Below are 24,116 nucleotides of genomic sequence, written 5' to 3'. Positions count from 1 at the left end.
CAGACATTAACTGTGTCCCTACACTAACCGTATCCCTTACACTAACTGTGACCCCCTTTACACTAACCGTATCCCCTCTACACTAACCTTATCTCCTTCTGCACTAACTGAACCCCCTACACTAACCATGTCCTCCTACATTAACCGTGTCCCCTACAATAACCGTGACTCCATCTTCACTAAACTTATCCCCTTCTACACTAACCGTCCTCCTAACTAACCGTATCCCCCCTCTACACTACCGTGTTTTCCTACACCAACTGTGTCCCCCTACACTAACTGCGACTCCCTCTACACTAATCCCCTCTACACTAACCGTGTCCCATACACGAACCGTGACCCCCTACACTAACTGTGTCCCCTACACTAACCATATCCCTCTCTACACTAACCATGTCCCCTACACTAACCATATACCTCTCTACACTAACCGTGTCCCATACTCTAACCATATCCCCCTCAACTCTAACCATATCCTCCTCTAAACTAACTATACACCTATACTAACCATGTCCTCCTACACTAACCGTGTCGCCCAACTCTAACAGTGACTCCCTCTACACTAAACATATCCCCATCTACACTAACCATGTCTCCCTACACCAACCATGTCCCCTACACTAACCGTGGCCCCTACACTAACCGTATCCCCTCTACATCGACTGTGTCCCCTTACACTAATCGTGTCCACCTACACGAACCGTATCCCCCTCTTCACTAACTGTTTCCCACTCTACACTAAATGTGACCCCCTCTACACTAACCTTATCCCCCTCTACACTAACCGTCCTGCTACACTAACCGTATTTGCCTCTACTCTAACCGTGGCACCCTCTACACTAACCTTATCCCCATCTACACTAACTGTGTCCCCCCTACACTAACCACATCTCCCTACACCAATCGTGTCCCCCCTACATTAACCGTGTCTCCTTACGTCAAGCGTAGCCCCTCTCCACCAACCGTGTCCCCCTACAGTAACTGTGTCTGCCCTACACTAACTGTTTATCCCCTATATTAACCGTGTCTCCCTACACCAACTCTACCCACTCTCCACCAACCATGTCACCCCTACAATAACCATGTCTCCCCTACACTAACCATCTCCCCTCTACACTAACCATGTCCCTGACACTAACCAAGTCCCCCCAAAACTAACCATGTCTCCCTACACAAACTGTGTCCCCCTACACTAACCATGTACCCCCTACACTAACCGTCTCTTCCTACACTAACCGTGTCCCCTCTACACTAACCATCTCCTCTACACTAACCATGTCCCCTATACTAACTGTGTCCTTTTACAATACCTTGACCCCTTACACTAACTATGACCCCACACAATAACCATATCCCCCTCTTCACTAACCGTATTGCTCTCTACACTAACCACGTCTGCTGTACCAACCGTATCACCCTCTGCACTAACCGTTTTCCTCCTACAATAACCGTGACTCCCTACACCCACTGTATCCCCTACAATAACTGTATCCCCCTATTCACTAACCATATCCCCCTCTACACTAAGCGTGTCCCCTACATTTACTGTATCCCCATCTACACTAACCGTATTCTCCAACACTAACCATGTCCCCTACACTAACCGTGTCCCCTACACTAAACATATCCCCCTCTTCACTAACTGTATCCCCCTCTATACTAACCATCCCGATACACTAACCGTGTCTCCCTACACCAAATGTGTCCCCTACACTAACCATGTACCCCCTACACTAACCGTCTCTTCCTACACTAACCGTGTCCCCTCTACACTAACCATCTCCTCTACACTAACCATGTCCCCTATACTAACTGTGTCCTTTTACAATACCTTGACCCCTTACACTAACTATGACCCCACACAATAACCATATCCCCCTCTTCACTAACCGTATTGCTCTCTACACTAACCACGTCTGCTGTACCAACCGTATCACCCTCTGCACTAACCGTTTTCCTCCTACAATAACCGTGACTCCCTACACCCACTGTATCCCCTACAATAACTGTATCCCCCTATTCACTAACCATATCCCCCTCTACACTAAGCGTGTCCCCTACATTTACTGTATCCCCATCTACACTAACCGTATTCTCCAACACTAACCATGTCCCCTACACTAACCGTGTCCCCTACACTAAACATATCCCCCTCTTCACTAACTGTATCCCCCTCTATACTAACCATCCCGATACACTAACCGTGTCTCCCTACACCAAATGTGTCCCCTACACTAACCATGTCCCCTACACTAACCGTATCCCCTCAACATCAACCGTGTCCCCTACACTAACCGTGTCCCCTACACTAACCGTATCCCCCTCTTCACTAACTGTATCCCCCTCTACACTAAATGTGACCCCATCTACACTAACCTTTTCCCCTCTACTCTAACCGTCCCACTACACTAACCGTATCCCCCTAAACTAACCGTATCCCCCTCTTCACTAACTGTATCCCCCTCTACACTAAATGTGACCCCGTCAACACTAACCTTATCCCCCTCTACACTAACCATGTCCCCTACACTAACCATGTCCCCCCTAAACTAACCATGTGTCCCTACACAAATTGTGTCCCCTACATTAACTATGTACCCCCTATACTAATCGTGCCTCCCATACACTAACCATGACTCCTTCTGCACTAAACCTATCCCCTCTACACTAACCATGTCCCCTACACGAATTGTGTTCTCCTACACTAACCATGTACCCTACACTAACCGTGTCCCCCTAAATGAACCGTATCCCCCTCATCACTAACTGTATCCCCCTCTACATTAAATGTGACCCCCTCTACATTAACCTTATCCCCCTCTACACTAACCGACCCACTACACCACCCGTATTTGCCTCTACTTTAACAGTGGCACCCTCTACACCAACATTATCCCCTCTGCACTAACTGTGTCTCTCCAACACTAACCGTGTCTCCCTACACCAACCGTGTCCCCCCTACATTAACCGTGTCTCCCTAAATCAACCGTAGCCCCTCTCACCCAACCGTGTCCCCCCTACAGTAACTATGTCTCCCCTACCCTAAAGGGGTCCCCCCTATATTAACCATGTCTCCCTACACCAACCATACCCTCTCCACCAACCATGTTACCCCTACAATAACCGTGTATCCCTAACACAACAATGTCACCTCTACACTAACCGTGTCCCTGGCACTAACCATGTCTCCCTACACTAACCGTGTCCCCTACACTAACTGTGCCTGCCTACACCAACCGTGACCCTACACTAATCATGTCCCCCCTAAACTAACCGTGTCTCCCTATACCAACCGTGCCCCCTCTCCACCAACCATGTCCCCACTACAATAACCGTGTCTCCCCAACACTAACCATGTCCCTGACACTAACCATGTCTCCCTACACTAACCGTGCCCCTACACTAACCGCATCCCCTACACTAACCGCATCCCTTACACTAACCGTGTCCCCCTACACAACCATATCCTGCCTTAACTGTGTCCCCCCTACATGAACCGTATCCCATTCACTAATCTTGTCCCCCACACACTAACCGTCTCCCCTACACGAACCATGTCCCCTCTTCACTAACTATGCCCGGACATTAACTGTCTCCCTACACTAACCGTGTCCCTTACACTAACTGTGACCCCCTTTACACTAACCGTATCCCCTCTACACTAACCTTATCTCCTTCTGCACAAACTGAACCCCCTACACGAACCATGTCCCCTCTTCACTAACTATGCCCAGACATTAACTGTGTCCCTACACTAACCGTATCCCTTACACTAACTGTGACCCCCTTTACACTAACCGTATCCCCTCTACACTAACCTTATCTCCTTCTGCACTAACTGAACCCCCTACACTAACCATGTCCTCCTACATTAACCGTGTCCCCTACAATAACCGTGACTCCATCTTCACTAAACTTATCCCCTTCTACACTAACCGTCCTCCTAACTAACCGTATCCCCCCTCTACACTACCGTGTTTTCCTACACCAACTGTGTCCCCCTACACTAACTGCGACTCCCTCTACACTAATCCCCTCTACACTAACCGTGTCCCATACACGAACCGTGACCCCCTACACTAACTGTGTCCCCTACACTAACCATATCCCTCTCTACACTAACCATGTCCCCTACACTAACCATATACCTCTCTACACTAACCGTGTCCCATACTCTAACCATATCCCCCTCAACTCTAACCATATCCTCCTCTAAACTAACTATACACCTATACTAACCATGTCCTCCTACACTAACCATGTCGCCCAACTCTAACAGTGACTCCCTCTACACTAAACATATCCCCATCTACACTAACCATGTCTCCCTACACCAACCATGTCCCCTACACTAACCGTGGCCCCTACACTAACCGTATCCCCTCTACATCGACTGTGTCCCCTTACACTAATCGTGTCCACCTACACGAACCGTATCCCCCTCTTCACTAACTGTTTCCCACTCTACACTAAATGTGACCCCCTCTACACTAACCTTATCCCCCTCTACACTAACCGTCCTGCTACACTAACCGTATTTGCCTCTACTCTAACCGTGGCACCCTCTACACTAACCTTATCCCCATCTACACTAACTGTGTCCCCCCTACACTAACCACATCTCCCTACACCAATCGTGTCCCCCCTACATTAACCGTGTCTCCTTACGTCAAGCGTAGCCCCTCTCCACCAACCGTGTCCCCCTACAGTAACTGTGTCTGCCCTACACTAACTGTTTATCCCCTATATTAACCGTGTCTCCCTACACCAACTCTACCCACTCTCCACCAACCATGTCACCCCTACAATAACCATGTCTCCCCTACACTAACCATCTCCCCTCTACACTAACCATGTCCCTGACACTAACCAAGTCCCCCCAAAACTAACCATGTCTCCCTACACAAACTGTGTCCCCCTACACTAACCATGTACCCCCTACACTAACCGTCTCTTCCTACACTAACCGTGTCCCCTCTACACTAACCATCTCCTCTACACTAACCATGTCCCCTATACTAACTGTGTCCTTTTACAATACCTTGACCCCTTACACTAACTATGACCCCACACAATAACCATATCCCCCTCTTCACTAACCGTATTGCTCTCTACACTAACCACGTCTGCTGTACCAACCGTATCACCCTCTGCACTAACCGTTTTCCTCCTACAATAACCGTGACTCCCTACACCCACTGTATCCCCTACAATAACTGTATCCCCCTATTCACTAACCATATCCCCCTCTACACTAAGCGTGTCCCCTACATTTACTGTATCCCCATCTACACTAACCGTATTCTCCAACACTAACCATGTCCCCTACACTAACCGTGTCCCCTACACTAAACATATCCCCCTCTTCACTAACTGTATCCCCCTCTATACTAACCATCCCGATACACTAACCGTGTCTCCCTACACCAAATGTGTCCCCTACACTAACCATGTCCCCTACACTAACCGTATCCCCTCAACATCAACCGTGTCCCCTACACTAACCGTGTCCCCTACACTAACCGTATCCCCCTCTTCACTAACTGTATCCCCCTCTACACTAAATGTGACCCCATCTACACTAACCTTATCCCCTCTACTCTAACCGTCCCACTACACTAACCGTATCCCCCTAAACTAACCGTATCCCCCTCTTCACTAACTGTATCCCCCTCTACACTAAATGTGACCCCGTCAACACTAACCTTATCCCCCTCTACACTAACCATGTCCCCTACACTAACCGTATCCCCCTCTACACTAACCGTGTCTCCGTACACCAACCGTCTCCCCCTACACTGACCATGTCCCCGACACTAACCGTGTCCCCTTTACATCAATTGTGTCCCCTACACTAACCGTATCCCCCTCTTCACTAACTGTATCCCCCTCTACACTAACCGTGTCCCCCCTACACTAACCATCCCCTCTACACCAACCATGTCCCCTCTACAATAACCATGTCTCCCCTACACTAACCATGTCCCCTCTACACTAACTGTTTCCCTGACACTAACCGTGTCTCCCTACACCAAATGTGTCCCCTACACTAACCATGTCCACCTAAACTAATCATGTGTCCCTACACAAACTGTGTCCTCTACACTAAACATGTCCCCCCTAAACTAAGCATGTCCCCGACACTAACTGTTTCCCCCGACACTAACCGTATCCCCTTTTCATCAACTGTGTCCCCTACACTAACCGTGTCCCCTTACACTAACCGTATCCCCCTCTTCACTAACTGTATTCCCCTCTACACTAAATGTGACCCAGTCTACACTAACCTGATTCCCCTTCTACACTAACCGTCCTGCTACACTAACCTTATTTGTCTTTCCTCTAACCATGGCCCCCTCTGCACTAACCTTATCCCCCTCTACACAAACCGTGTCACCCCTTCACTAACCGTGTCCCACTACACTAACCATGTCTCCTAACACCAACCTACCCCCTCTACACCAACCGTGTTCCCCGCACTAAATGTGTCTCCCTACACCAACCGTGTCCCCCCACCATTAACCGTGTCTCTCTACACCAACCGTACCCCCTCTCCACCAACCGTGTCCCCCCTATATTAACCGTGTCTCCCTACACCAACCGTAACCCCTCTCCACCAACCATGTCCCCACTACAATAACCGTGTCTCCCCTACACTAACCATGTCTCTGACACTAACCATGTCTCCCTACACTAATCGTGTCTCCACTACACAACCATGTCCTGCCTACACTGTGTCCCTCCTACACGAACTGTATCCCCTTCACTAACCTTGACCCCCACACACTAACCGTCTCCCCTACACGAACCATGTCCTCTCTACACTAACTATGCCCCGACACTAACTGTCTCCCTACACTAACCGTGTCCCCTACACTAACTGTGACCCCCTTTACACTAACCTTATCCCCCTCTACACTAACCGTCCCGCTACACTAACCTTATTTGCCTCTACTCTAACCATGGCCCACTCTGCACTAATTTTATCCCCCTCTACACTAACCGTGTCCCCCCTACACTAACCGTCCCCTCTACAACAACCATGTCCCCTCTACAATAACCATGTCTCCCCTTCACTAACCATGTCCCCTCTACACTAACTTGTCTCTGACACTAACCGTGTCTCCCTACACCAAACATGTCCCCTACACTAACCATGTCCCCCCTAAACTAACCATGTGTCCCTACACAAATTGTGTCCCCTACATTAACTATGTACCCCCTATACTAATCGTGCCTCCCATACACTAACCATGACTCCTTCTGCACTAAACCTATCCCCTCTACACTAACCATGTCCCCTACACGAATTGTGTTCACCTACACTAACCATGTACCCTACACTAACCGTGTCCCCCTAAATGAACCGTATCCCCCTCATCACTAACTGTATCCCCCTCTACATTAAATGTGACCCCCTCTACATTAACCTTATCCCCCTCTACACTAACCGACCCACTACACCACCCGTATTTGCCTCTACTTTAACAGTGGCACCCTCTACACCAACATTATCCCCTCTGCACTAACTGTGTCTCTCCAACACTAACCGTGTCTCCCTACACCAACCGTGTCCCCCCTACATTAACCGTGTCTCCCTAAATCAACCGTAGCCCCTCTCACCCAACCGTGTCCCCCCTACAGTAACTATGTCTCCCCTACCCTAAAGGGGTCCCCCCTATATTAACCATGTCTCCCTACACCAACCATACCCTCTCCACCAACCATGTTACCCCTACAATAACCGTGTATCCCTAACACAACAATGTCACCTCTACACTAACCGTGTCCCTGGCACTAACCATGTCTCCCTACACTAACCGTGTCCCCTACACTAACTGTGCCTGCCTACACCAACCGTGACCCTACACTAATCATGTCCCCCCTAAACTAACCGTGTCTCCCTATACCAACCGTGCCCCCTCTCCACCAACCATGTCCCCACTACAATAACCGTGTCTCCCCAACACTAACCATGTCCCTGACACTAACCATGTCTCCCTACACTAACCGTGCCCCTACACTAACCGCATCCCCTACACTAACCGCATCCCTTACACTAACCGTGTCCCCCTACACAACCATATCCTGCCTTAACTGTGTCCCCCCTACATGAACCGTATCCCATTCACTAATCTTGTCCCCCACACACTAACCGTCTCCCCTACACGAACCATGTCCCCTCTTCACTAACTATGCCCGGACATTAACTGTCTCCCTACACTAACCGTGTCCCTTACACTAACTGTGACCCCCTTTACACTAACCGTATCCCCTCTACACTAACCTTATCTCCTTCTGCACAAACTGAACCCCCTACACGAACCATGTCCCCTCTTCACTAACTATGCCCAGACATTAACTGTGTCCCTACACTAACCGTATCCCTTACACTAACTGTGACCCCCTTTACACTAACCGTATCCCCTCTACACTAACCTTATCTCCTTCTGCACTAACTGAACCCCCTACACTAACCATGTCCTCCTACATTAACCGTGTCCCCTACAATAACCGTGACTCCATCTTCACTAAACTTATCCCCTTCTACACTAACCGTCCTCCTAACTAACCGTATCCCCCCTCTACACTACCGTGTTTTCCTACACCAACTGTGTCCCCCTACACTAACTGCGACTCCCTCTACACTAATCCCCTCTACACTAACCGTGTCCCATACACGAACCGTGACTCCCTACACTAACTGTGTCCCCTACACTAACCATATCCCTCTCTACACTAACCGTGTCCCCTACACTAACCATATACCTCTCTACACTAACCGTGTCCCATACTCTAACCATATCCCCCTCAACTCTAACCATATCCTCCTCTAAACTAACTATACACCTATACTAACCATGTCCTCCTACACTAACCGTGTCGCCCAACTCTAACAGTGACTCCCTCTACACTAAACATATCCCCATCTACACTAACCATGTCTCCCTACACCAACCATGTCCCCTACACTAACCGTGGCCCCTACACTAACCGTATCCCCTCTACATCGACTGTGTCCCCTTACACTAATCGTGTCCACCTACACGAACCGTATCCCCCTCTTCACTAACTGTTTCCCACTCTACACTAAATGTGACCCCCTCTACACTAACCTTATCCCCCTCTACACTAACCGTCCCGCTACACTAACCGTATTTGCCTCTACTCTAACCGTGGCACCCTCTACACTAACCTTATCCCCATCTACACTAACTGTGTCCCCCCTACACTAACCACATCTCCCTACACCAATCGTGTCCCCCCTACATTAACCGTGTCTCCTTACGTCAAGCGTAGCCCCTCTCCACCAACCGTGTCCCCCTACAGTAACTGTGTCTGCCCTACACTAACTGTTTATCCCCTATATTAACCGTGTCTCCCTACACCAACTCTACCCACTCTCCACCAACCATGTCACCCCTACAATAACCATGTCTCCCCTACACTAACCATCTCCCCTCTACACTAACCATGTCCCTGACACTAACCAAGTCCCCCCAAAACTAACCATGTCTCCCTACACAAACTGTGTCCCCCTACACTAACCATGTACCCCCTACACTAACCGTCTCTTCCTACACTAACCGTGTCCCCTCTACACTAACCATCTCCTCTACACTAACCATGTCCCCTATACTAACTGTGTCCTTTTACAATACCTTGACCCCTTACACTAACTATGACCCCACACAATAACCATATCCCCCTCTTCACTAACCGTATTGCTCTCTACACTAACCACGTCTGCTGTACCAACCGTATCACCCTCTGCACTAACCGTTTTCCTCCTACAATAACCGTGACTCCCTACACCCACTGTATCCCCTACAATAACTGTATCCCCCTATTCACTAACCATATCCCCCTCTACACTAAGCGTGTCCCCTACATTTACTGTATCCCCATCTACACTAACCGTATTCTCCCACACTAACCATGTCCCCTACACTAACCGTGTCCCCTACACTAAACATATCCCCCTCTTCACTAACTGTATCCCCCTCTATACTAACCATCCCGATACACTAACCGTGTCTCCCTACACCAAATGTGTCCCCTACACTAACCATGTCCCCTACACTAACCGTATCCCCTCAACATCAACCGTGTCCCCTACACTAACCGTGTCCCCTACACTAACCGTATCCCCCTCTTCACTAACTGTATCCCCCTCTACACTAAATGTGACCCCATCTACACTAACCTTATCCCCTCTACTCTAACCGTCCCACTACACTAACCGTATCCCCCTAAACTAACCGTATCCCCCTCTTCACTAACTGTATCCCCCTCTACACTAAATGTGACCCCGTCAACACTAACCTTATCCCCCTCTACACTAACCATGTCCCCTACACTAACCGTATCCCCCTCTACACTAACCGTGTCTCCGTACACCAACCGTCTCCCCCTACACTGACCATGTCCCCGACACTAACCGTGTCCCCTTTACATCAATTGTGTCCCCTACACTAACCGTATCCCCCTCTTCACTAACTGTATCCCCCTCTACACTAACCGTGTCCCCCCTACACTAACCATCCCCTCTACACCAACCATGTCCCCTCTACAATAACCATGTCTCCCCTACACTAACCATGTCCCCTCTACACTAACTGTTTCCCTGACACTAACCGTGTCTCCCTACACCAAATGTGTCCCCTACACTAACCATGTCCACCTAAACTAATCATGTGTCCCTACACAAACTGTGTCCTCTACACTAAACATGTCCCCCCTAAACTAAGCATGTCCCCGACACTAACTGTGTCCCCCGACACTAACCGTATCCCCTTTTCATCAACTGTGTCCCCTACACTAACCGTGTCCCCTTACACTAACCGTATCCCCCTCTTCACTAACTGTATTCCCCTCTACACTAAATGTGACCCAGTCTACACTAACCTGATTCCCCTTCTACACTAACCGTCCTGCTACACTCACCTTATTTGTCTTTCCTCTAACCATGGCCCCCTCTGCACTAACCTTATCCCCCTCTACACAAACCGTGTCACCCCTTCACTAACCGTGTCCCACTACACTAACCATGTCTCCTAACACCAACCTACCCCCTCTACACCAACCGTGTTCCCCACACTAAATGTGTCTCCCTACACCAACCGTGTCCCCCCACCATTAACCGTGTCTCTCTACACCAACCGTACCCCCTCTCCACCAACCGTGTCCCCCCTATATTAACCGTGTCTCCCTACACCAACCGTAACCCCTCTCCACCAACCATGTCCCCACTACAATAACCGTGTCTCCCCTACACTAACCATGTCTCTGACACTAACCATGTCTCCCTACACTAATCGTGTCTCCACTACACAACCATGTCCTGCCTACACTGTGTCCCTCCTACACGAACTGTATCCCCTTCACTAACCTTGACCCCCACACACTAACCGTCTCCCCTACACGAACCATGTCCTCTCTACACTAACTATGCCCCGACACTAACTGTCTCCCTACACTAACCGTGTCCCCTACACTAACTGTGACCCCCTTTACACTAACCTTATCCCCCTCTACACTTACCGCATCCCCCTATATTAAACGTATCCCCTCTACACTAACCTTATCCCCCTGGGCACTAACTGAACCCCCTACACTAACCGTGTCCTCCTATATTAACCGTGTCCCCTACAATAACCGTGACTCCTACACTAACCATGTCTCCCCTACACAACCATGTCCTGCCTACACTGTTTCCCCCCAAACGAACCATATCCCCTTCACTAACCTTGTACCCCACACACTAACCGTGTCCCCAACACTAACCGTGACCCCCTTTACACTAACCTTATCCCCCTCTACACTAACTGTGTCCCCCTATATTAACCGTATACCCTCTACACTAATCTTCTCCTCCTCTACACTAACTGAACCCCCTAAACTAATCATGTCCCCTACGCTAACCATGTCCCCTACAATAACCGTGACTCCATTTACACTAAACTTATCCCCCTCTACACTAACCGCAGTCTTAAACTAAACATATCCCCCCTCTACACTACCGTGTTTTCCTACACCAACCGTGTCCCCGTACACTAACTGTGACTCCCTCTACACTAAACCTATCCCCCTCTACACTAACCGTGTCCAATACACTAACCGTGACACCCTCTACACTAAACTTATGCCCTCTACTCTAACCATGTCCCACACACTAATCGTTACTCCCTCTACGCTAAACTTATCGCCTCTACACTAACCATGTCCCCGACACCAACCATGTCACCCCTACACTAACCGTGTCCCCCTACACTAACCGTGTCTCCTATCACCAACCTACCCCCTCTACACCAACCGTGTTCCCCACACTAACTGTGTCTCGCCGCACCAACTATGTCCCCCCTACATTAACCGTGTCTCCCTACACCAACCGTACCCCCTCTTCACCAACCGTGTCCCCTACAGTAACCGTGTCTCCCCTACACTAACTGTGTCCCCCCTATATTAACCGTGTCTCCCTACACCAACAGTACCCCTCTCCATCAACCATGTCCCCACTACAATAACCGTGTCTCCCCAACACTAACCATGTCCCCCTACACTAACCATGCCCCTACACTAACCGCATCCCCTACACTTACCGCATCCCTTACACTAACCGTGTCCCCCTACACAACCATGTCCTGCCTTAAGTGTGTCCCCCCTACACGAACTGTATCCCCTTCACTAACCTTGTCCCCCACACACTAACCGTCTCCCCTACACGAACCATGTCCCCTCTACGCTAACTATGCCCCGACACTAACTGTCTCGCTACACTAATTGTGTCCCCTACACCAACTGTGACCCCCTTTACACTAACCTTATCCCCCTCTACACTAACCGTGTCCCCAATATTAACCGTATCCCCTTTACACTAACCTTATCCCCCTCTGCACTAACTGAACTGCCTACACTAACTGTGTCCTCCTACATTAACCGTGTCCCCTACAATAACTGTGACTCCATCTACACTAAACTTATCCCCCTCTACACTAACCGTCCTCCTACATTAACCGTATCCCCCCTCTACACTACCGTGTTTTCCTACACCAACCGTGTCCCCGTACACTAACTGTGACTCCCTCTACACTGAACCCATCCCTTCTACACTAACCGTGTCCAATACACTAACCGTGACACCCTCTACACTAAACTTATGCCCTCTACACTAACCGTGTCCCATACACTAATCGTTACTCCTTCTACACTAAACTTATCGCCTCTACACTAACCATGTCCCCGACACCAACCATGTCACCCCTACACTAACCGTTTCTCCCTACACTAACCGTGTCTCCTATCACCAACCTACCCCCTCTGCACCAACCGTGTTCCCCACACTAACTGTCTCCCCACACCAACTGTGTCCCCCCTACATTAACCGTGTCTCCCTACACCAACCGTACCCCCTCTTCACCAACCGTGTCCCCTACAGTAACTGTGTCTCCCCTACACTAACTGTGTGTCCCCTATATTAACCGTGTCTCCCTACACCAACAGTACCCCTCTCCATCAACCATGTCCCCACTACAATAACCGTATCTCCCCAACACTAACCATGTCCCTGGCACTAACCATGTCCCCCTACAATAACCGTGCCCCTACACTAACCGCATCCCCTACACTTACCGCATCCCTTACACTAACCGTGTCCCCCTACACAACCATGTCCTGCCTTAAGTGTGTCCCCGCTACACAAACTGTATCCCCTTCACTAACCTTGTCCCCCACACACTAACCGTCTCCCCTACACTAACCGTGTCCCCTACACTAACTATGACCCCCTTTACACTAACCGTATCCCCTCTACACTAACCGTGTCCCCCTACATTAACCGTGTCCCCTACAATAACCGTGACTCCATCTACACTAAACTTATCCCCCTCTACACTAACCGTCCTCCTACACTAACCGTATCCCCCCTCTACACTATTGTGTTTTCCTACACCAACCGTGTACCCCTACACTAACCGTGTCCCCTACACTAACTATGACTCCCTCTACACTAAACTTATCCCCTCTACACTAACCGTGTCCCCTACACTAACTGTGTCCCCCTACACTAACCATAACCTCTCTACAGTAACCATGTCCTCCCTTCACTGTGTCCCCCCTACACTAACCGTACCCCATTCACTAACCTTGTCCCCCACACACTAACCATGTCTCCCCTACACTAACCGTGTCCCCTCTACACTAACCATGTCCCCAACACTAACTGTCTCCCTACACTAATTGTGTCTCCCTACACTAACCGTATCTCACTACTCCAACACTGTCCCCTTATACTAACCGTGTCCTCCCTTCACTGTGTCCCCCCTACACTAACCATACCCCATTCACTAACCTTGTCCCCCACACACTAACCATGTCTCCCCTACAGTAACCATGTCCCCTCTACACTAACCATGTCCCCGACACTAACTGTCTCCCTACACTAATTGTGTCTCCCTACACTAACCGTGTCTCACTACTCCAACACTGTGTCCTTACACTTACCGTGTCCCCTACACTAACTATGTCCCCCTACACTAACCATATCCCCATCTACACTAACCGTGTCCCCTACTCTAAACGTGTCCACTTACACTAATCCTGTCCCCTACACTAACCGTGTCCCCCCCACACTAACCGTGACTCCCTCGACACTAAACTTAACCCCCTCTACACTAACCGTGTCCCATACACTAACCGTGACTCCCTATACACTAACCGTATTGCCCTCTACACTAACCGTGTCCCGTACCCTAACTGTGTCCCCTACACTAACCATATACCCCTCGACACTAATGGTGTCCTCCTACTCTAACCGTGTCCCTTACACTAACTGTGACTCCCTCTACACTAAACGTATCCCCCTGTACACTAACCGTGTCCCCCAAAAAAAAAAAAAAAAAAAAAAAAAAACCGTGTCCCCCCCTACACTAACCGTGACTCCCTCTGCACTAAACTTATCCCCCTCTACACTTACCGTTCTCCTACACTAACCATGTCCCGTACACCAACAGTGTCCCTGACACTAACCATGTCTCCCTACCCCAACCGTGTCCCCTACACTAATCATGTCCCCCTAAACTAACTGTGTCCCCCTACGCTACCTTGACCCCGTACACTAACTGTGTCCCCCTACACTAACCGTGTCCCCTACACTATCTGTCTCACTCCAGCAACCGTGTCTCCCTAAACTGACTGTGCCCCCTACACCAACCCCATTCCCTACACTAACCGCATCCCTTACACTAACCGTGTCTCCCCTACACTAACCGTGTCCTCCCTTCACTGTGTCCCCCTACACTAACCGTATCCCCTACACTAACTTTGTCCTCTACACACTAACCATTTCTCCCCTACACTAACCGTGTCCCCTCTACACTAAATATATCTCCGACACTAAGCATGTTCCCTACTCTAACAGAGTCCCCCTACACTAACCTTGTCCCGCTACACTAACCGTATCCGCCTCAACACTAACCATGGCCCCCTCTACACTAACCGTTTCCCACCTACACTAACCGTGTCTCCCTATTCACTAACGATATCCCCCTCTACACTAACCGTGTCCCCTACACTAACCGTGACCTCCTCTATACTAACCTTATCTCCCTCTACACTAACCGTGTCCCCTACACTAACCGTGACCTCCTCTATACTAACCTTATCCCCCTCTATACTAACCATTCCCTACACTAACCATGTCCCCTACACTAATCGTGACGTCCTCTATACTAACCTTATCCCCCTCTATACTAACCATTCCCTACACTAACCATGTCCCTACACTAACTGTATCTCCCTATTCACTAACCATATCCCCCTCTATACTAACCATGTCCCCTACACTTAGTGTCCCCCTACACTAACCGTGTCCCATACATTAATTGTGACTCCCTCTACACCAAACTTATCCCCCTCTACACTAACCGTGTCCCCTACACTAACTGAGTATCCCTACACCAACCGTGTCCCCCTACACTAACCTTATCCCCCTCTACACTAACCGTGTCCCTTACACTAACCATGTTCTCCTACACTAACCGTGTCCCCTACACTAACCGCATTCCCTACACTAACTGCGTCCCTTACACTACCCGTGACTCCCCTACACTACCCGTGTCCTCCCTTCACTTACATTGTCCCCCACACACTAACCATGTCTCCCCTACACTAACTGTGTCCGCTCTACACTAACCATGTCCCCAACACGAACTGTCTCCCTAAACTAATTGTGTCCCCTACACTAACCGTATCCCCCTCTACACTAACTGTGTTTCCCTACACCAACCATGTCCCCTACACTAACCGTATCCCCCTCTACACTAACTGTGTCCCCTACTCTAACTGTATCCCCCTCTACACTAACTGTGTCTCCCTACACCAACCATGTCCCCTACACTAACCATATCCCCCTCTACACTAACTGCGTCCTCTACACCAACCGTGTCCTCCTACACTAACTGTGTCCCCTACACTAACCGTCTCTCTACACCAACTGTGTCTCCCTACACTAACCGTGCCCCCCTACACTAACTGCATCCCCTACACTAACTGCATCCCTTACACTAACCGTGTCCTCCCTTCACTGTGTCCCCCTTACACTAACCCTTTCCCTCTACACTAACCGTATCCCCCTGCACTAACCCTCTCCCTACAGCATCCATGTCTCCCTACACTAACTGCATCCCCTACATTAACCGCGTCCCTTACACTAACCGTGTCTCCCCTACAATAACCGTGTCCTCCATTCACTGTGTCCCCCCTACACTAACCGTATCCCCTTCACTCACCTTGTCCCCCACACACTAACCATGTCTCACCTACACTAACCATGTCCCCGACACTAACTCTCTCCTTACACTAATTGTTTCTCCCTACACTAACTGTGTCTCTCTACACCAACCATGTCTCCTTACATTAACCGTGTCCCCCTACACTAACTGTGTCCCCTACACTAACCATATCCCTCTCTACACTAACCGTGTCCTCTACACTAACCATATACCTCTTTACACTAACCGTGTCCCATACACTAACCATATCCCCTCAACTCTAACCATATCCTCCTCTAAACTAACTCTACCCCTACACTAACCGTGTCCTCCTACACTAACCGTGTCGCCCAACACTAACGGTGACTCCCTCTACACAAAACGTATCCCCCTCTACACTAACCGTGTCCACCTACACTAAATGTATCCCCTATTCACTAACCATATCCCCCCTCTACACTAAACGTGTCTCCTACACTAATTGTCCCCACACTAACTGTATCCCCCTTTACACTAACCGTGTCCCCTATACTGTGTCTCCCTACACCAACCGTGTCCCCTACACTAACCTTTTCCCTACACTAACTGTGTCCCCTACACTAACCATATCACCCTCACCACTAACCGTGTCATCCTACTCTAACCGTATCCCCTACACTAAACGTGACTCCCTCTACACTAAACGTATCCCTCTCTTCACTAACCGTATCGCCCTCTACAGTAATCGTGTCCCCCTACAGTAACCATGTCCCCTACACTCACCGTATCCCCCTCTTCACTAACTGTATCCCCTCTACACTAAATGTGACACCCTCTACAGTAACCTTATGCCCCTTTACACTAAACATCCCTCTCCGCTAACCGTATTTGCCTCTACTCTAATCGTGGCCCCCTCTACACTAACCTTATTCCCTTCTACATTAACAGTGTCCCCCCCTACACCAACCGTATTTGCCCCTACACTAACAGTGGCCCCCTCTGCACTAACCTTATCCCCCTCTACACTAACCGTGTTCCCCTACACTAACCGTGTCTCCCTACACCAACCGTCCCCCCTACACTAACCGTGTTCTCGTACACTAACTGTGTCCCCTACACTTACCCTGTCCCCTACACTAACCGTGTTCCCTACACTAACTGTGACCCCCTCTACACTAACCTTATCCCCCTCGACACTGTGTCTCCCTACACTACCTTGACCCCTTACACTAACTGTGTCCCCTACACTAACCATATCCCCCTCTCCACTAACCGTGTCATCCTACTCTAACCGTGTCCCCTACACTAAACGTGACTCCCTCTACACTAAACGTATCCCCCTCTACACTAACCGTGTCCCCCTACTCTAACTGTGTCTCCCCAAACTAACTGTGTCCCCCTTCTTTGACCCCTTACACCACACATGTCAAACTCTGGCCCGCGGGCTAAATTTGGCCTGTGATATAATTATATTTGGCCTGCAAGATCATTTCAAAAATGTATTAGAGGTGGCCCGCTGGCTGCCGCGCCAGTATAGCGCATGCACAGTAATACAACAAATCCCAGAATGCATTGGCATCAGCCCGCTAATCGCCCCCACCTCCTCTGTTTACGTTGCAGGATTTCACCGTGGTCTCTGGTTTTGGGGCCTGGCCGGTGTCAGGGGAAGCCAAGGCCGTTTCCCAGCGCCTGGAACCGGAGGCCTCGGGCCTGACCTCGCCAGGACCATTGCCCACTCCCCCTCCCTGCCGCATGCCGACCCGCGACTCACGGTGACGGGGTCGCTGATGCGCCGAGATGCCGCCCTGCAGCGAGAGCCGATGCCCCCGCACTGTCGTGTTCCCCCGCCCGCCCCCCCACCGCAGCACGGCCTGGCCGGTGTCAGGGGAAGCCAAGGCCGCTTCCCAGCGCCTGGAACCGGAGGCCTCGGGCCTGACCTTGCCAGGACCGTTGCCCACTCCCCCTCCCTGCCGCATGCCGACCCGCGACTCACGGTGACGGGGTCGCTGATCCGCCGAGATGCCGCCCTGCAGCGAGAGCCGATGCCCCCGGACTGTCGTGGTCCAACCAGATCGCCCGCAAACCCCCGCCCTCCCGCACACAGGCCTGAGTAAGGATTATGAACTTTAATCTCAGGATAAAACGATCTTCCAATAGTTTCATGTCACAGTGATAAATATATTCCTGGTTAAAAATGGTCCTGCACCTGGATACAAGCTCATTAGGCATAAAACTTGAAAAGTACGTAAATCAAAGGATATCTGTATCAATGGAAAAAGGGCATGGCAAATAACCCTGCTAGAGTTCATGCCCACAATCAGTCACCCATTGGATTGTTTCAGGAATCATGTTATTCTCCCACATTCTCAATAGCCCTCAGATTTTACTATTTGACAGCACACTAGCAACATTTGACAAATCCTCTATAGAGAAATATTATTTATTAAATATTTTATTTCTCATTTGTTAATGCTTCTGGAAAGAGTTTATCCAAAACTATTATTAAACATTTATTTTAATAAGAAAAAGTTTAACATTACATATGTTGAAAGAAGAGAAAACATGCAGATGTTGTTGAAAATTTTCAATAAATATTTAGTTCGGCCCTCGACTTAGTCCAAGTTTTTAATTTTGGCCCTCCGTGAATTTGAGTTTGACACCCCTGCCTTACACTAACCATGTACCCCCTCCCCCACCCCGCCTTACTGTGTGAAATCCATCCGTTTCTCACCATTCTGTTTCTTCCACAGGTCACCCAGAGGCTCCAAGATATTTCAGATCATCAGATCTGCCGATTGCTCATCTCATAGGTAAACACCTCGCAGACCAGCCTGCCTCCCCTGCCCTCACTGGCTATCCCTCTCCCAGAACTCATCACTGCCCTCTCCTCACACCCCACTCCCTCTCCCAAACTTTCATCACTCCACGCCCTTCTCACACCCTCTCCCAGACCCCATTTCTGCCCCCTCCCCTGAATCCCATCACTCTGCTCCCCTCCTCACATCCCGAACCTCAGCTCCCCCCCCCCCCCCCCCCCACCCACTTCCTCCTCGCACCCTCTCCCGAACCTTAGCTCTCGCGTCAACATCTTCTCTCCTCACTGCCTGTCCCAAACCGGGGCCCGTCCCTCTCCCAGAACCCATTCCTTCGCTGCTGGCTCCAGTTTGCGATCTTGCCCGCTGGCACCGTCGTGAGCTGGTCCTTCTCCTTCTCTCCTCCTTCGTGGGAAATCTCTCGGTGTGTTGAACGCGGAGTTCCCAGGACTTCCCACTGGGTTGCAGGGAATTTCTGCCCTCTCTTTGCCGGGATGGTACCAGCCCAGCTCTCCGCTCAGTCCCTTCCATTCACTGCAGTTGCCTTGACATCGTCTCCTGACCCCTGCACAGTCAAGATGTGTAGCATTTGTAGCGCAAGATACGGGCGTTACAGCGGCTGGGGGTTCGAATCCGGCACTGACCGTATGGTGACTGTACGTTCTCCGTCGGTTTCTTCTGGGTTTATTCCTGACCTCCAAAACGTCGGGGGTTTGAGGGTTAATTGGACGATTTGGGCGCCACGAACTTGTGAACGGAAAGGGCCCGTTACCGTGCTGCGTGTCTAACCTTAAGTTCGACACATCCAGGACTAAACAGCCCTTCTGACCGGCCCAGTACCCACCCCCCTAAATCGACACCAGCCCCCCCCCCTTTCACCAGCAGCGCACTGCCCCCGCCCCCGGCTAGTCTGACAACCCCTGCCAAGTCAGGCAAGATGAGAAGGGTAACGCAGGCTGGAGAACATCCCCACCTGCAGATGCTGGGACAGCAGGTTGTCCCGAACAAGTCACAAAATTCGAGGTTTTGCGGTAGCGTCACGCTGCAAACATTCGTATTATAACCCTGTGATGTCGCAGGCCGAGTTCACAACCCCGCCGAAGTTTATTCCGGTCCTGAGAGTTGGCGCCTCCGTACTGGGCAGCGATGCGACCGGCCGGAACGGTCTCCATGGTCCACCTGTAGACGATTCCGACAGACTTCGGTGACGGTACCGAGTCGCCTCAGACGCCCCACGAAGAATAGCCGCTGGCGAGCCTTTTTCGTGATTGCATCGACGTGGAGCCTGCGGGACAGCTCCCCGGGGATGCTGAACCCCCCCCCCCCCCCATCCCTCACCTCCGGGAATTTGAAGTTCTTGCCCCTCTCCACTAATCCACGATCATCTCCTTGGTTTTGCTGGCGTTGAGCGCAAGGTGGTTGTCGTTTAAGACTCTCAGGCACATGAATGCAGGATAAAGGGTGTGAAAGAGGGAAGGTTTAGTTTGTTCAGAAGGTTTTTTTTAAATCAGTTGCCATATCACGGGCCGATGGTATGTGAAAACCCAAAACCAGCAGTTAAGTTGAAAAGAACATTTGAATTAAGACTACATAGTTGCAGAGATCGGATTCGAAATCTCACTGGTACATTCTATTAGCCCAGTAAAGCATTAGAGCGCAAACAAAAAGGCCCTTCGGCCCGCCTGGTGGGGGTTGAACTATTCTTCTGCCTCGTCCCACTGGCCTGCACCCGGTCCACGCCCCTCCCATCCACCCACCTGTCCACCATTTTACTGAAATGCTCAAAGTCAGCGGGCATTTCTCCGCTCCAGCTCGCAGCACTCCCCCCACTGCTCCACCTGTGTTGGTCCCCCGCAACCTTTCCCCTGAACCGGCCTTGTCTGGGTTGGCACCTCACCTAACTCCACCCAACTGCGCCATAAGCGTCGACTTGGCCAACGATCATCAGTCAGTGGCCAGAAACACGGCTGGAGGAACTCAGAGGGTTGAGAAGCATTGCTGGGGGTCGGCGTGTACATGTCCCAGGTTTGACGTGCATCTCTTTTCCTTCCTCCACCCCGCCTTCTTAACTACCCCCAAGCTGTGGGCAAGCTAGACCATTCAAGCGTCAACTGGGAATTCACGAGGAGGGAGTCCACCCTTCGGTCCATGAACTACAGCCGGGGCTCCATCATCGTCCTCGAGATGGGCCACTACTACGTGTACTCGCAGGCCTTCTTCGCGGGGAAGAACTGCCAGGCCGGGTCGGAGGTCCTCGGGATTCAGATTCGGTACCAGCAGCGATCGGAGCCCAGTGACGGCGCCCAGCACCCCCTGGACCTCATGGAGGCCGCCCAAACCGTCTGCGAGGTGTCGAACAACAAGCCCTGGTACCACTCCCTCCGGCAGGGAGGTGTGTTCCTCCTGGAGAAGGACACGCGCCTCACCGTGAAGATCACGCCCTTCAAATGGGTCGAGCTAGAACCTCATCGGACTTACTTCGGAGCCTTCAGAATTCAGTGACTTGCCTCCCTGGGGCCGAGAGACGTGCGCAACCCCCTTTACCCATCGCGTCCCTCAGAGAGCGTCGAGCAACGATGAGGGAATGCCCCCCCCCCTATGTGTTTCAATTCCAGATTTGCTATCTGCCTGACCTCCCCTCAGTGGTCCAAATGTTCACCTCGGTCTGTGGGCCCACCAAAGTGGTTGAAATAGGTGGTTGGAGGGAGGGGGTTCGGCTTCTCATTGGGAGGGGCGATATAAGAGGTACTTTCTTTGCACAGGGGGCATGGAATGCTTTGCTGGCCATAATGGTGGAGGCAGGGGCAATAGGACCCTTTTCGTACATGGAACTGAGAAACAATGGAAGCTAATGCAACAGGGAAATTCGAGGCAGTTGCTAGAGGTTATTGGGTTAGTACAACACTGTGGGCTGAAGGGCCTGTACCGTGCTGTAAATATCTACTTTCCGTGATCAGGTTTAGGTGGGGGGGGGGGGGGGTGGTTGACATCGCCAACCCATCGGACGGTCGGGCGTCAGCGGGTGTTCAAGCGCCACGCCACGGGCGGTCCTGCCCACCTCCCTGCGAGAGCGGCTGCGGGAAACCCAGCCTCGGGTGGAAGGAAGAATCCAGGGAAATTCCGAAGTCGGGGAGGGGGAGGGTTTGAATGGAGGAGCCGCGCCCCCTACCCACTCCGACTCCGGAGGGCCTGGATTTGACGGCGCCCATCGTTCCTGGGACTGAAGAATGGAGACAGGAGGCTGAGGAACTGGGAGGTGGAGAGGAGGTGACGCAAGTGGGAGCCATTTGTGCAAGTAAGGAGAGGGGAAGAAAGAAAAAGAGGAAGGAGAAAGGGAGAGAGGGAGAATGAAGGACGGAGAGAGAGAGAGGAAGGACAAGGGGAGGGAGATGAAGGACAAGGGGAGGGAGATGAAGGACGGTGAGAGAGAGGAAGGAGAAGGGGAGAGTGAGGGAGAGGGAGAATGAAGGACGGAGAGAGAGAGGAAGAAGAGGAGGCAGAGGGAGATGAAGGATGGAGAAAGAGAGGAAGGTGAAGGGGAGAGAGGGAGAATGAAGGACGGAGAGAGAGAGGAAGGAGAGTGAGGGAGAGGGAGAATGAAGAACGGAGAGAGAGAGGGAAGAGAGGGAGAATGAAGGACGGATGGAGAGAGAGAGGAAGGAAAATGAAGGACAGAGAGAGAGGAAGGAGAATGGACGGAGAGAGAGGAAGGAGAAAGGGAGAGTGAGGGAGAGGGAGAATGAAGGGAGGAAAAAGAGAGGAAGGGGAGGGGGAGGGAGATGAAGGACGGAGAGAGAGGGGGGAGGAGAAGGGGAGAGTGAGGGAGATGAAGGACGGAGAGAGAGAGAGGAAGGTGAAGGGGGAGAGAATGAGAGGGAAAATGAAGGACGGAGAGAGAGAGGAAGGAGAAGGGGAGAGAGAGGATGAAGGACTGAGAGAGAGGGAGAATGAAGGACAGAGAGGAAGAGGCAGAGGGAAAAAGGGAAAGGGAGGGAGAATTGAAGCGAGAGAGGGGAGAAGGGGGAGATTCAGAGAGGGGAGATTGAGAGAGGGGAGGAGGGGGAGATTGAGAGAGGGGAGGAGGGGGAGATTGAGAGAGGGGGGAGGGAGAGCCGAAGTTTAACGTTCAGGTTAAGGATCTTCGGTTAATTCTTCAGAAGAGTCTGTAACTCGAACATCTCCCAACGCTGACCTACTTCCAGTAGCGGCTGTAAAATCAGGATCAGGTCCCAGTTCCCGTTTCTGCTGCGACAGTCCAAGCAGCCCTGCTGAAATCTCAAACCTGGTCGTCATTCACCACCGGGGCACCTAGAAATAAATGTCAGGGGCCAGTGAATCTTTGGAGGTCCGTGCCCGAGGAGGGTTTGGCTTAATTTAAATACTTTGATTATGTGGGGGGGGGAGGGGGGTGTCTGGGCCAGGAGAGGTGCAGGAGTCAGGTGCAGAAAGCAAGGGGAACGAGCAGCGTCGGTGGAGGCAAATGCTTCGGGTCGAAGGTGCGCCGTCCAGACGCGAGCGTTCCTCGTCGCTGGCCTTGAACCGTCAGGTTTCAACG

The 24,116-nt window shown here is 51.0% G+C and overlaps 1 protein-coding gene across 1 annotated transcript in view; it reads left to right on the top strand.

Annotated features, from left to right (window-relative positions):
• LOC138752543 (lymphotoxin-alpha-like) overlaps positions 1 to 23,560 on the top strand; it is a 71,063-nt gene extending 47,503 nt beyond the window's left edge. The window contains exons 4-5 of the mRNA XM_069915341.1: positions 19,499 to 19,558; positions 21,642 to 23,560. Coding sequence (XP_069771442.1) covers positions 19,499 to 19,558; positions 21,642 to 22,063 — 482 coding nt within the window. The 3' untranslated portion in view covers positions 22,064 to 23,560. The remainder of the gene's footprint in view (positions 1 to 19,498; positions 19,559 to 21,641) is intronic.
• Positions 23,561 to 24,116: the final 556 nt, after the last annotated feature.

This window comes from Narcine bancroftii, chromosome 2, assembly GCF_036971445.1.
Source record: "Narcine bancroftii isolate sNarBan1 chromosome 2, sNarBan1.hap1, whole genome shotgun sequence".
Taxonomy (NCBI): domain Eukaryota; kingdom Metazoa; phylum Chordata; class Chondrichthyes; order Torpediniformes; family Narcinidae; genus Narcine; species Narcine bancroftii.
The sequence above is the reverse complement of the archived record's forward strand: the minus strand, read 5'-3'. Positions and strand labels throughout refer to the sequence as shown.